Raw genomic sequence first — 13,222 nt, forward strand, 5'->3', positions numbered from 1 at the left:
TTGTGTGATGACCAACTTTGATAGACTTAGCTCTTCTCAACAATGCAATGATCTAAGACAATCCCAAAAGACTCATGGAGGAAAATGCTATCCACATCCAGAGAAACAACTATGGATACTGAATGCAGGTTGGAGCAAATTATTTTCTTTCTCTTTTTTTTTCTTTCTTATGGTTTTCCATCTTTGCTCTGATTCTCCTTTCATAACATAACTAATGTGGAAATATGTTTAATACAATTGTACATGTATATCAGATTGTATGGTGTCTTGCGGAGGGGGAAAGATAAGAATTCAAAAATTTATAAAACTGAATGTTGAAAACTAAAAATAAATAAATTTAATTTTAAAACTGCCTGTTGGACATCTTATTTCGTCATAGCCGGAAGAGACCTTAAAGGCTTCATATTATAGATGAAGAAAATGGAAAACCACAGATGTTAAGTAATTGTCCAAGGTCACACAGTTAGTGAGTGACATAGTAGGGATCTGAACCTAGGTTCTCTGAATTTAGAACTTACAGCTCTTTCTATGATAGAATGGATGGATGGATGGATGGATGGAAGGATGGATGATGAATGGTTGGAGGATGGAGGATGGATGGATGGACAGTAACAATAGTAAGGACAAAGGAATTAGAGAAGAGGAAGATCATTATAAGCTGGAGTAGTCTAGAATGGCCTGAAAATTGGGCTTACTTTTAATGAATGAATAGGACTTGGACAAAAGTCCTATTTTGAGCTCCTGAATCTCACTGATCACCCTGGAGTTGAAACAACCAGGAAAAGTAGAGACAGAGAGGATAGAGGTGGGAACAGAGGTGGTGTCAAGATTCCAGTAGCTTCTCTTTGGCTGCCCTCTGTTTGCACAAAGTTCTTATCTCCTTACCCCACCTACATATTTGCAGATGACCCTATGGACAATGACACTGCCGCTAGTAACTTGTAAGGTTGCCAGCTATTCTATTGTCTTTGCTGCCCTGAAGTCAGGCAGAATCTAGCCACCCTCTGTCCAGAGAAACTGGGGCCCACAACCCTGTGTCCCTCCCTGGTTCCAACCACTGTGGCTCAGCAGGGTTGCTTACGGAATTGGACTTCCCACTGTCCCCAGACTCCTGCTTGAGTTAGTCCCCACCCCAAGAGCCGTGTGAACTCAACACCTTTTTCCCTGGAGATGAAGTCGATGGGACCTCCTGACACGGAAAATGGAACCCAGCTGAGAGAAAAGTGCTGCCCCACTGGCAAGAGTAGTGACAGCAGGGGTGAAGCGTCTGAAGCTAACGTCTGCCCCTCTCAGCAGAAATCAGGTGACTAATGGTCAACATGGGTGCAGGGTCTCAGCAGGAATTACTCTCCTCTCTGCTGTACTGGTGGGATAATGGAGGGAGGCCAAGGGTGACACTGAATGGGAGTCAGGGTCACTACTTTGCAGACCTTAGATCTTCCTAGAAATGTCAGCTCTCCATTTAATTAGTGTTACTTGCTGTGAAACCTTTCTCATCATTTTCCTTTTCTTACTACCACCATACAGTATCCAAGATGGAGCTTTCTTTCCACCACTGTCCCCAACACCCCGATTCCGCATCTCTTTTTCTTCCTTCACCCTGTTTGCTAAGCCTGAACAATTTGGCAAAGGTGGTTAGTAGGCCTACTCTGGCTATGAAAGGGAGACAAGCTTTGAGCAAAAGAAAACATGTGCTGGTATAACTTATATAACTTATATAACAGGTTAAAGATATGAGGATTTGTCCAGTTAGAGAATCAGGTCAGTTCATTGGTTGACATCTTCTATCTTAATTAGTCTTATTCTCACAAAAGCCACTCTTTTGGTTTTCATATTCAGCCTACTTGGCTTACATTATCAAGTTACCGGGGCAAGTCATTTGACATCTATGGGACTCAGTTTCTTCATCTATAAATAATCATGGGAGCTTTCCAATGACCACAACCTTTTACTAGGTATTTAGGTTGCTAGTCCTAGAGACTGGGGTAAAAGGTCCAGGAACTTAAGGTTCGCTCTTTAAATTTAATTTTACTTTATTCTTGTCTTTGTTGGGCTTTGTTGCCAGGGACTGGGGAATTATACAACCTAGGGCAAACCTAGTCATCCATTTCTGGGGGGAATCGAACCTAACACCCATCTTTTTCCCCCTTTTTTACCCCCCATCTTAGCTTTGTTATCTGTCTACCCCCAAGCAACCTGTCATGTACTCCTATTAACAAGTGGCATTATCACTCCCTAACTCCTTCAAAAATATCCCAGGCACAGCTGCCCCTTTACCCTAAATCTTTTGGAGTTGTACCCCCAATTGCAATGTGAGAAGCATCAGGGGAGCACAAGACTGGCAGAGAGGGACATAGAACCTCTTTGTCTGGGGTGGAAGTAATCACTCTTCTTCTAGGTTTCTCTAGTATCCACCATGATTAATGGAGTAGCTAGGCTATGGTTCCATGCAGAACTCAACTGTTCTGTCCATTAAGATTTGATCCTACAATTATTCTCTCCTCCTACTCCCCTGGTCTCATTTTTAGTCTTCAGGAGGAAGAAACCAGAGAAGAATGGGGAGCAGGGAAGAACAATTTATTTCCCCTCCCTCATATCCTATTTCCCGGAATATAGTTGAACTTACTCCCAACTCCTGCCTTTCCCCAATGTAATGTAATAAGACTTGTGATACCAACAAATGCTTTTCTCTAGAAATGGGTTTTCTGATTCTAGTCATTTCATTATGGGTACTGTGTGGGCCTTTGTTGTATTCCTCCCACCTTTTCTTAGGAAATGTAATTTTGAATTTCATTCCTTACTGTCTCAATATATAAATCAATTACTAAACCTGAAAAAAAAGAGCTAAGAGGAAAAAGTTGACATATTATTTTATTTAAGCCCCACAACAACCCTATGAGGTAGGTACTATAAGTATCTCCATTTTACAGAGGGGACAGGCTCAGAAAGGTTAGGTCACTTGCCCACAGTCACACGGATGAGATGTCTGACGTGGGATCTGAACCCGGGTCATCTTAAATCTAGGTTAAGTACTCTTTTGATTCTACCACAGTGAGAAGATTGGTCTAAAGTTAAAAAAAAAAAGCTGTAATATTCTACCTGCTATGATGATCTTTTCCCATGTCCTGTGTATCTCCCCTTTTTGCCTCTTGCCAAATCAAGTATGTCTCTCAACCCTGGCCACCACCAGAACCTGGGCCAAACCTATTAGTCCTCTGGATATAATCAATCTTCCTTGAACTTAAGACTCTACAAAATCAGACTCTACCATACTCTAAGGTATCCTTTTTAAGCTCTGCATTTATACTTTAAAACACAAAGCTGTTCTAGTTGGCATCTTATTCTGGATACTACATTTTGAGAAGTACATTATGAAGCTATAGGTCATCCAGAGGAGGGTGACTGTTGATAATGAGGGAGTAGAGACCATGCCACACAATGTTTTGTTGAAGGAACTTGATGTGTGAAACCTGGAAAAGAGAAGATGGGGGAAGGAGCGTGGGGGTAGGATGGGGAAAACATGATATTTGTCTTCAAGTATTTAAAGGGCTGTTGGGTGGAAGAGAGATTAATTAAATGTATTCTTCTTGGCTACAGGGAATAGAAGTAGGAACATTAGGCAAAAGTTACAGGGAGGGAGATTTCAGGTTGCCATAAGGAAGAACTTTATAGTGGTCAGAGGGACCACACATTTAGAGCTGGAAGAGATCCTTATTATTGCTTGTTTCATTCCTGTGTGTCTCTTTGTGACCCCATTTGGGGTTTTTTTGGTAATGATATTGAAGTGGTTTGCCATTTCCTTCTCCAGCTCATTTTACAGATAAGGAAACTGAGGCAAACAGGTTAAGTGACTTGCACAGGGTCACACAGCTGGTAAATGCCTGAGGCCAGAATTGAACTCTGCAAGATGAGCCTTCCTGACTCCAGGCTGGACATTCTAACCACTGCACCTCCTAGCTTCCCTATAGAAAGAGATCCTACAGATCATCTACTCCAACACATGAAGAAATTGAGGCCCAGAGAGATTAAATAATTTTTCCAAATGGCAGAACCACCATTGAAAACAGACTCCCTAGCTTAAATCAAAGATTCTTTTCATTGCTCTATGCCACATAAAAAATGAATTAACTGCCATGGAAGGTATTATATTCTCTATTACTCAAAGTCTTCAAACAGGGGCCAGATGACCCCTGAAAAGCATTGCACACTAGGATTTTGTTGATGATTCTATTATGTGTGTGCCCCTAATCTCCCCTTATATCAGCTCCTTGGATGTCTGGTTTATCTTTCTATTTTCCATAGCACTAAAAAAGTACTTTGCATACAGCATGTTTTCAATAAGTTTTTGTTCAATGAATGACTGAATGAATAGGGGGAAAAAATCCTATCTCAGAGAGAGAACATGTGGTCACACCCACCACCCTCCTCTGGGTCTTTCATTGGAAGTCAGCCTAGAATGGACTCCCCCTTTGAGCTGAACACAGTAAGATGGGGTAGGAAAGGAGTGGATAGATGGAAATATAAAAGAAAGAGAAGACCTCTGAGGCCTTAACTTCTAGGTTGGTTGACAGCTGAGGACATGCACGGTAGCTACTCCCTCTTCTTTCCATGACATTTTCTATCGCATCACAATCCTCTTTACTCTCCTGCTACCTGGATGTCAGTCATTCCCAACACTACAAAAAAATGATCTGTTGTACTAATTCACGTTTGCTAAGAGATTTGAGGAAAAGGCAAAGCTTAATCCAAAACTAAGGTGGGAATGGCAGACTTTCTGACAGAATCCTCAGACCACACCACATAGGAAACTACCTATTCTACCTCTACATAAGACCAGATCTATTCAAAAGAACACCTACAGCTACAAGTTTAAATTACAGGTCCCAAGAAAAAACTAACAAAGTTTGCGCCACACCACTCCAACCTAGGCACCCAGAAATGTTCTCAGAATATGCCATAGTGTGTGTGTGTGTGTGTGTGTGTGTGTGTGTGTGTGTGTGTGTGTGTGTGTGTTGGGGAATCTCTTCTTTCAAGAAAATCCTGAAGGAAGGTTCATTTCATCTGTACCCTCTGGCTTCATTCAACCAGAGGAAGCTCTCCTTCCCACACCCGTCAAAGCCCCAAAGTAAGCTCATGACAAATGGGCAGCTCCCTAGGCCTCTTTAGGCATATGCAGTATTACCAGGTATATTCAATCAAAGGATACAAGGAGAGGGCCGGAGAAACAAAATGACTTTCTTAAGGTCACATAGCAAATTAGTAGCAAAGGCAGGAATAAAGCCAAGGCCTCTTGGCTGCTGGCCGATGAAGGCAGATCATATTGCTTCTCCTTATTCTGTCCTTTTTAATTCTTAATTAAAACATTTATTTTGCATCCCTTAAAGTGGATCCTATATGTCTCAGCCTATAAAAGTTCAGCCAATCTGAATAGCTGAAAATGAACATCACCCCTTTTCTACTGGGCCTAATCTTTTGCTGACTAAAGGCAAACTGATGATAGTATTATCCTTTATATTCAAGTCTTCTCAACAAAGGGGCTGAGTTCTATATGGGGAAAAAAGACATCCCCATAGTCCGACATCCTCTGAAATCCTATACAGAATACTCAGATACCACCCACCTAATCCTAACAGAAAAAAGGGGGGGAAAAGCATCTCTATGTTAGGTCAACAAATAAAGCTAAGAAATATTTACTGTTTACCTAGGATTGTGCTGGACCCTGTAGGGGAAACTAGAGATATTTTTAAAACCTGGTTCACTTTGTTCAAGGAGACTAAAACTTAGTTGGGTGAGCACCTGGCTTTTCACAGATATTTGTTGAATAAATGAACAAAGGAACTCAGGCATGAATGAATGAATGAAATATTGAGGGAGACCCACAATAATTATATAAAACGGCTAGAGAATGAATTAAGACAGTGCCACTAACTAGCACTGTCCATGGACGAGTCACCTTCCCTTTCTGAGCCTCATTTCCCTCATCTGTAAAGTCAGAGGGTTGGAGTAGATGATCTTTTTTAAAAAAATGGGCTTTACTGACCTTTTTTCTTTACTTATTGGTCATTTTTCTTTATATCATAGTTGTTTCTCAGACCCACTCCCTCAAACTCTGTCTTGTGACACAGGACAAAATGAAGCACACAATCTGATACAGAAAGCTTGTCTGACAATATATACAACAGTCTATCCTAGTATCCTCCACCCCTTTGCTGTAGGGGAGGAGGTATGTTTCCTTCTCTCTTCTCCAGGATTTTTCATTGGTTTTTCCATTACTCAGAGTTCAACTTTTCTAGCGACCTTTAAACCAATTTGTATTGACATCTTTTTGCTATTTATATCACCTGAACTTCCTATCTTATCTCTCCCCATCTAGAAAGCCATGCCTTATAACAAAGAATTTTTAAAATGAGATAAGGAAAAAAGTTTGGTAAAATTAACCAAAGTATTAAATGAATCCGATTGGATATAGTAGTTTCTCTAACCCAGTTCCGTCTCCACACCTCTACAAAGAAGGGTGGGCAGGGTATTTCCTTATGCTGCCTAGTAAGTGAGGCAGCTAGGTAGGGTGCAACGGGTAGAGTGCTGAGCCTGGAGACATGAAAACCTGAGTTGAAATCCTGGCCTCAGACACTTCCTAGCTGAGTGATACTGGGCAAGTCACTTAACCCTGTTGGCCTCAGTTTCCTCATCTGTCAAATGAGCTGGAGAAGGAAATCTATATCGCTAGGATCTTGGCCAGGAAACCCCCAAATAGGCTCCAAACTGAACAACAGCCTAATACTCAGTTTCTGTTTTACTTGTTGTGGTAATTGGGCTTACCATTTCCATGGTTCTACTTTGTACCAATTGTGTAAGCTTTTCACATAGACTTTTGTAGCCATCGTACATGTGGTTTTCTCAGTTCTGTTTCATTTGCTTGGTGTGGACCAGGTGATGGTGAAGCTCTTTTCCAATCCTGATAGTCTATGATCCCAAAGGCTGGATTATGTTGTACCAATTCCAAGCCAGAGAGGAGGCCTCTGGGACTCAGTTTCCTTGTTTGTAAAGGTGGGAGTTGTATCAGGTGATCGCTTCAGTTCCTAGTCCTGTGATTGTTGTTGGCTGTAGGAATCTCAGCTTCAAAGAGCTGAGACTGGAGCTGGGCCTTGGAACGTATGAAAGAAGCCACTCTTTCTTCCCACCCTTGGCCTAGCAAAGAGAACCAGTCCCAGTTCTTAATGGAAGAGATAGTCTAATACTGGTGAATGGTGAACTGCCGATTCTCAGGAATGTGAAGACGGTCACGGATGCTCTTCTTTCCAATCCCTTTTTCCATGACCACCTCCCCCAGTTAAATGTTTTAATAAGCAATTCTCTGAAAAACACAACACATTTTTAAGTTTAATTGTTTAATTATTAAAAACTTCTCCATTGCTTTCTTAAATCTGGACCAGGGGTGGGGAACGTGCAGCCTCAAGGTCACATATGGCCTTCTAGGTCCTCAAGTATGGCCCTTAGACTGAATCCAAACTTCACAGAACAAATTTCCTTAATAAAAGGATTTGTCCTGTAAAACTTGGATTCAATCAAAAGGCCACACCCTAGACCTAGAAGGTCACATGTGGCCTTCAGGCTGCAGGTTTCCTACCCCTGATAGACAATCAATAAAACAATGAATCAAGCCCTGATTTGTAGCTTTGGTTTTTTTCCAAGGTGTAAATGATCACACTGAAAAAATCCAGCTTTCCCTGCTTAGAGCTGGCTCCAGCACACCTCTGACCCCTACCCATCACTGATCTATACCTTTCATTAGGCTCTTCTCAGTCTTTTCTCCCCTAGACTCACCAGTCCACAATCCTTAGCAGATTTTTTTTCAGGGGGCTCATTTTTCCTAGCCATTTACTATTTATCATCCCTTTGCTCCAAACTCTCTTCCCTCCCTACCCCTAAAAGATAGGGTCTCACAAGGGATATGGTGAGCTGAGCACATGGAGAATATAACCTAAGGATCCATTTCCCAGGTTTCATTTATTAATGATGGTGCAGACTTGCTGACTCATGCTAAAGACATGGAGAGAAAGCCAAAGAATTTTCATCAACATAACAAATGTTTATTCAGAGAATCCTAGAATCTGAGTTGGCAAAGCCCTTAGATATGATCTAGCCCAAATTCCATCCAGTGGAGTGCCCCAGTCCACAAGAGTGCCCTGGCCAGGATTTACAGAGCATTCTTTGCAGGGAGCACTGTGCTAGAAGCTGTAGAGGGATCAGACACAGCAGCTGCCTGCCCTCCAAAGACTTCCAATCTAGTTCAACCCAGGACTTATGCGTACAAAGATAAACAATTTTAGGCCAAGTGACTACTGAGTGGCGCAGGCAGTAGTTGCTACTAAAGATGAGGAGAAGGTTATGGGCTGAGACAGTCAGGGCTTCTTAGAGGAGTTGAAACTTGATCCAGGTCTTGAAAGATGGATAGGATGGAAACAAGCAGAGACTGTGAAGTAGAGTATTTGAGATGTGGAAAATGGTGTGATCTAAGGTTAGGAGATGGGGTTAACTCTGAGAACAAGATGGCTGAAATAGTGGAGTAGGAGAAGAGTTAGAGACAAGATTGGAGAGGTCCCTTCAGGAGTCTACGTGGGGTGCCACACCTTCTCTTCTCCCTTTAAGTGACAACTCTTCCAGTGTCGAATGGAACACAAGCCCAAAGGGGAGCCTCTCCTGTTTGTCCTTTCTTGGGTGGGGTGTTGAGGGCTTAACACAACATGAGTTATTGGATACTGCCAGATACCTCAATTCCCTGAAATCTGACTGATCTGGAGAGGTCAACCTGCTCTGTCACACAACTTCCAAAATGTTCAGATAAAGCCTTTCTAGCTCAACTAGCTTATCTCCCTGACACAGGTTGACCTCCCATCTCATATGTGGTTTTTGGGTTTTGACTTAGAAAAAGAGGCCCATGGAAGTAACCTAGGGTCCTTTTCCGCCAAGAGAAAAGTGCATTGAAGGGGGAATAAGGGGGGAGGTCCTGATCTATGATTCTGTCAAAGCTGGGAAATCCTGATATAGAAACCCCATATACCAACACAGATGGCAACTCTTTCAACTTAGTCTTAGAGATTGACCCAGGGTACTGAGGGTCAACATAGCTAGGTAGAGGTAGTAGTTACACCCCTGATGATAATGCGAAGGAGCCTTGGATTCCTCGATGTCTGGGGGTTCCTTCACTAATGCAGATGGCCCTTCCATGCCTTTGCAAACACTTTTGTGAGTTTCTGTGGCCAAAAATACTAATCTGAAGACCAATCCTCCAGCGAACCTCTCCAGACATATTTAAGGTGGTTCTTAGAGGAGACATAGCTCATTGCTGGGTCTGTACTCAAAGTCCTCCCAAGTCCTAGCATAGATAGCATAGACACAGGGATTCTGCGTCAGTGTAGGATTTATCAGTGTAGTTGATAGGAATAATTAAATCCAAGCCTGGGCCGTAGGCACCTGAGGCCTACTGCTACTCAGGGGTTTTCAAGAGACCTCTTTCAGAGTACCTGAATTCATTTAAGGAGGTGAGGAGGGTCTGGGACTGGGCAGTGGAAGATAGCAAGGAGGTGGGTTCAGCTCTTCAGGTGAACAATGCAGTACAGATATTGAAAGGGTCTGGAGCACATTTCCTTCCCTCCTGGTACTAAAGACTCTAAGGAAAACAGGAACATCTCCAGAAAACCTGGTGGGGGAGGGGGGGAGGGAGTAGTAGTTTGCTCCAAGGAAAATTCTGGAGTGAAGGTATGAGGTTCCACCTACAACCCTGGGAGAATTGAGACTCGAAACACACTTGGCTGTTACAGGCTCAGAACCAAAACGATCTTCGTCTGTAAAAGGAAGGGATTGAATTAGATGGCCTCTAACAGCTGCGGCATCAGTCTGGTAGCATCAGCATCACAGAACGGTGGAGCTGGAAGGGACCTTAGATAGGGACCATCTAGTTCTAGACCAACCCTTTCATTTTCCAAATGAGGAAACTGAGGCTGGGGGAAGGTATGTGAGCTTTCCCGGGTTGGGAGATGGGGCAGACTGCTTCCAAGGCCCGTGCTTTTCCCATTAGCCCATCTCCATCAGGAAAGAAGGGGGCACTCCGCCTCCCCCCCCCCCCCCCCGTCCCCATCCTGCCCCTTCATGTGGAGTGGAGCCCTAACTCCCGGTTCCTGGTGCTTGGGCTTGTAGACACCCGCGCTCTTGCTGTCACTCCGCCAAATGTGACCTCATCCCGGCAGCATTAAAGGGCTCCCCTCGCCCATTATCCCTTCCCCCGCCCCTACCCCCGGCTGTAATCTTTTAGGAGGGTCGGCTTGCCACTAGGCCGGGCGGCGGTGCAGCGAACAGGTGGGGGCGGGCGCTCCCTCGGTCCAGGGCGACGCCCCCCACCCCAGGCCGGGCTGCGGGGACCGAGGAGGTGGGCGCTGCTCCCGGGCCAGCCCAGGTCCTGGCGCGCCCCGATTGCGGTCTCAGATAAGAGCGGGGCGGCCTCAGCCCCGCCCGCCCTCCTCTCCTCCCACGCTCCGCGCGGGGCGGGGAAGACAGCGGGAGGAGGAGGCAGAGGAGGAGGAGGCAGAGGAGGAGCAGCCCGGCACGCCGCAGACTCACAGCCACCGCCGCGCCAAGGGGCCCGGGCCTCAGGGAAAAGTGAGTGACAGCCCGCGGCTGCTCCGGCTCCGCCGCGCCCGGGGCGCAGTCTGAACCCGGGAACCCGGCGGCCGGCTCCGCCGCGCCCCGCACCGTCACACCCCCGCGCAAGGACTCCGCCGGGAGTCGGGGCCGGGGCCGGGGGCCGGTGGGTGAGGGGTTCAAAGGGTCGGGGGAGCGGGGCTGGGTATCAGTCCGCGAGCCCCCTCCCTCCGTCTCCGCCTCTCGCTTCTGCTGAAGCCACGTGCGCCCTACCGCAAGTAAGGGGTAGGGGGCGGGCTTTGGGTCTCCCTGGAAGTGAGAAGCTTTCGGAAAGCTGGCCCTTGACCTTAAGGATCCTGGAAGGGTGTCACAAGATACTCTAGGTCCTAGATGCCCCTCTGCTGCAGACCACTGAAAGCCCTGGGACTGGGCAGGGAAGCCGGGGTTCGCTGGCCCTCTCCCGGGCCCGAGAGCCTTGCCCTAGTCTGTCTGCTTGTCCTAATTCCCCACCCCCCCATCCAGCCCACCCCGGCTTGTGTGTGTGTGTGTTGCTCTGGAGTGGGCAGGGGGCTGAGAGGGAGGGGCCTTCCCATCACTGATGGCCCTCCCAGCCCCGAGTAGCTGCAGGCTACTTGAGGAAGTGGGGGGGGGGGGGGGCATCGCTGCCTGGTTGTCTCCTAGCACAACTGTGGGTTCAGCCCCAGCAGACAAGGGTTTCCTTCCCACCCCTTTCCCTGAAGTTTGGGAGGAAGGCACCCAAAGGGGAAGGGTGTTGACTTTGGCTTCCCAGTGGAGTTCGGGGCTTTGAAGGGAGAAGGCTCTTTTGAGGGCCTGTGGGGTGAGAGCCAACAAGGAAATGCGGGCTCTTCCCGGCAGACATAAGGAAAACACTCATACCCACCAAAGTATCGAGACCTTCCAGCCCCTCCTTGGGAAAACCAAAGAGACGTTTGTTGTGATCCTGGGCACGCAAACCTTCATTAAGAAACGATTTTCAGTCCCTACTATTTATTGAATACCTACAATGGGACAACCTGTGGTCATGGAGATGGGGGTACAAAGAGTCTGCAATGCCACCTCTGCCCTCAGGGAGTTTACAGTTGAGGAGAGGATACACAAGTGAGACGGCATATAATGCCGGTGTACGTAAGCTAAATACCAGAGGAGGGATGCAGGTTTCAAATTCTTGGAGGTTGGAGGGACAGCACTGGGTGTTCTAGGAAATTCATTACTAAACCTGTCTGTGACAGGAGCAGAAGAATTTAAATGGGGGAGAAGCGGGAAGAGATAAGGCTGGATGGGTAGGTTGAGGCTAGTTTGTGGAGGCCCTTGAATGCCGGACCAGAGGTTTTGAATTTGAACCTGCAGTTTTGGTGCTTGGCCAGGGACTTGGGTTTCCTATATTTCCGCTTCATTTCTATCCCTTCTCTGGATCATCTTTTAGAGTTAGCCTCTAAGTACCTCCAGAGTGGGAGTTTCTTAGCGGAGGTTGAATGGGTTTCTAAGAACCAATGGCTAGGGGAAAAAAAAAAACAAGCAGTTTGCAAACTTTTGGAAAGGGCCCCAGAACTTAATATGGTCTACTGAAGAGTTGGTGTTGGCAGCCTTCATACATGCTCCCTGCAGTCCCTAACCTTCCATCTCTCTTTCCCTGGCTGCCAATGCTAAGGAAAATCAGTTAATCATAAAATATTAGATGGGAAGCACTGTGCTAATAAGGACCAAAGGGCCACAAAGATCTGTAACAACAAACATTAATCACCTACTGTGTGCAGAACATTGACCTACGTGTTGACTGGGAGATTTAAACTTTAAACATAGTCCTTGCCCTCATAAAGTTTATTAGGAGGAATAAACACAAATACAGATAACTGTAATAAGCACTATCGCATAAGTACATCAGAAAAGTCCACAATAAAACGATAAAAGTTTGAGATGGGTAGAAATTACTGAAGGGAAGGAGAGGAAGTATAGAGGAAGTTTTCATGATGTAGGTGTCCTAAGGATGGTATCTGATTTGGTCTTTAAGGAATGGATCAGAATTCCAAAGGCAAAGTGGAAGAGTGAGGGCAAGGAAGGCATAGGGAAGAGTGTGAAGAAAGCAAATGGTGTTGGGACCAGCTTGACTGGATCATAGAGTGAGTTGAGGGGAGTAATGAGATAGGGCTGGAAAGGTGGAATATCACCAGATCATTGGAGGACTTTGAATGGCAGGCAAAGAAAGAACTTTGAACTTTATGAGTCAGCAGGACACCTTTGAAGAGAGGAGTGATGTGGTGGGATCCTTACATGAGAAAGATTATCCTGAAGGCATAAAGAATGAATTAGAGAAAAGAGAAAGGGAAACTAGGAAGATCTGTTAGGAGGACGTTGCAACAGGGCAGTTAGGGGGTAGTAACAAAGGCCTGGGTGGTGATATCAAGAATAGAAATAATATATTCCCTCTTTTCAAGGATCTTACAATGTAGTTGGGAAAAAATAGTTTGGGTGATTTTTTTCCCTCACTTAATAGTATTTTATTTTTGCCAATTACATGTAAAGATAGTTTTCAGCATTAACTTTTATAAGATTTTGAGTTCCAATT

The 13,222-nt window shown here is 45.3% G+C and overlaps 1 protein-coding gene across 2 annotated transcripts in view; it reads left to right on the top strand.

Moving 5' to 3' along the window:
* The first annotated feature begins 927 nt into the window (after nt 1-927).
* Nucleotides 928-13,222, top strand: part of STEAP3 (STEAP3 metalloreductase) — a 72,307-nt gene continuing 60,012 nt past the window's right edge. Inside the window, exon 1 of one of the 2 annotated variants that reach the window (XM_036743413.1) lies at nt 928-1,303. In XM_036743413.1, the coding sequence (XP_036599308.1) occupies nt 1,171-1,303 (133 nt within the window). In that variant the 5' untranslated portion in view covers nt 928-1,170. Of the gene's footprint in view, nt 1,304-10,574; nt 10,657-13,222 lie in introns of those variants that run through there. The other variant, XM_036743414.1, reaches the window with a different exon arrangement.

The sequence above is a fragment of the Trichosurus vulpecula genome, chromosome 2, assembly GCF_011100635.1.
Source record: "Trichosurus vulpecula isolate mTriVul1 chromosome 2, mTriVul1.pri, whole genome shotgun sequence".
NCBI classification, from domain to species: Eukaryota; Metazoa; Chordata; class Mammalia; order Diprotodontia; family Phalangeridae; genus Trichosurus; species Trichosurus vulpecula.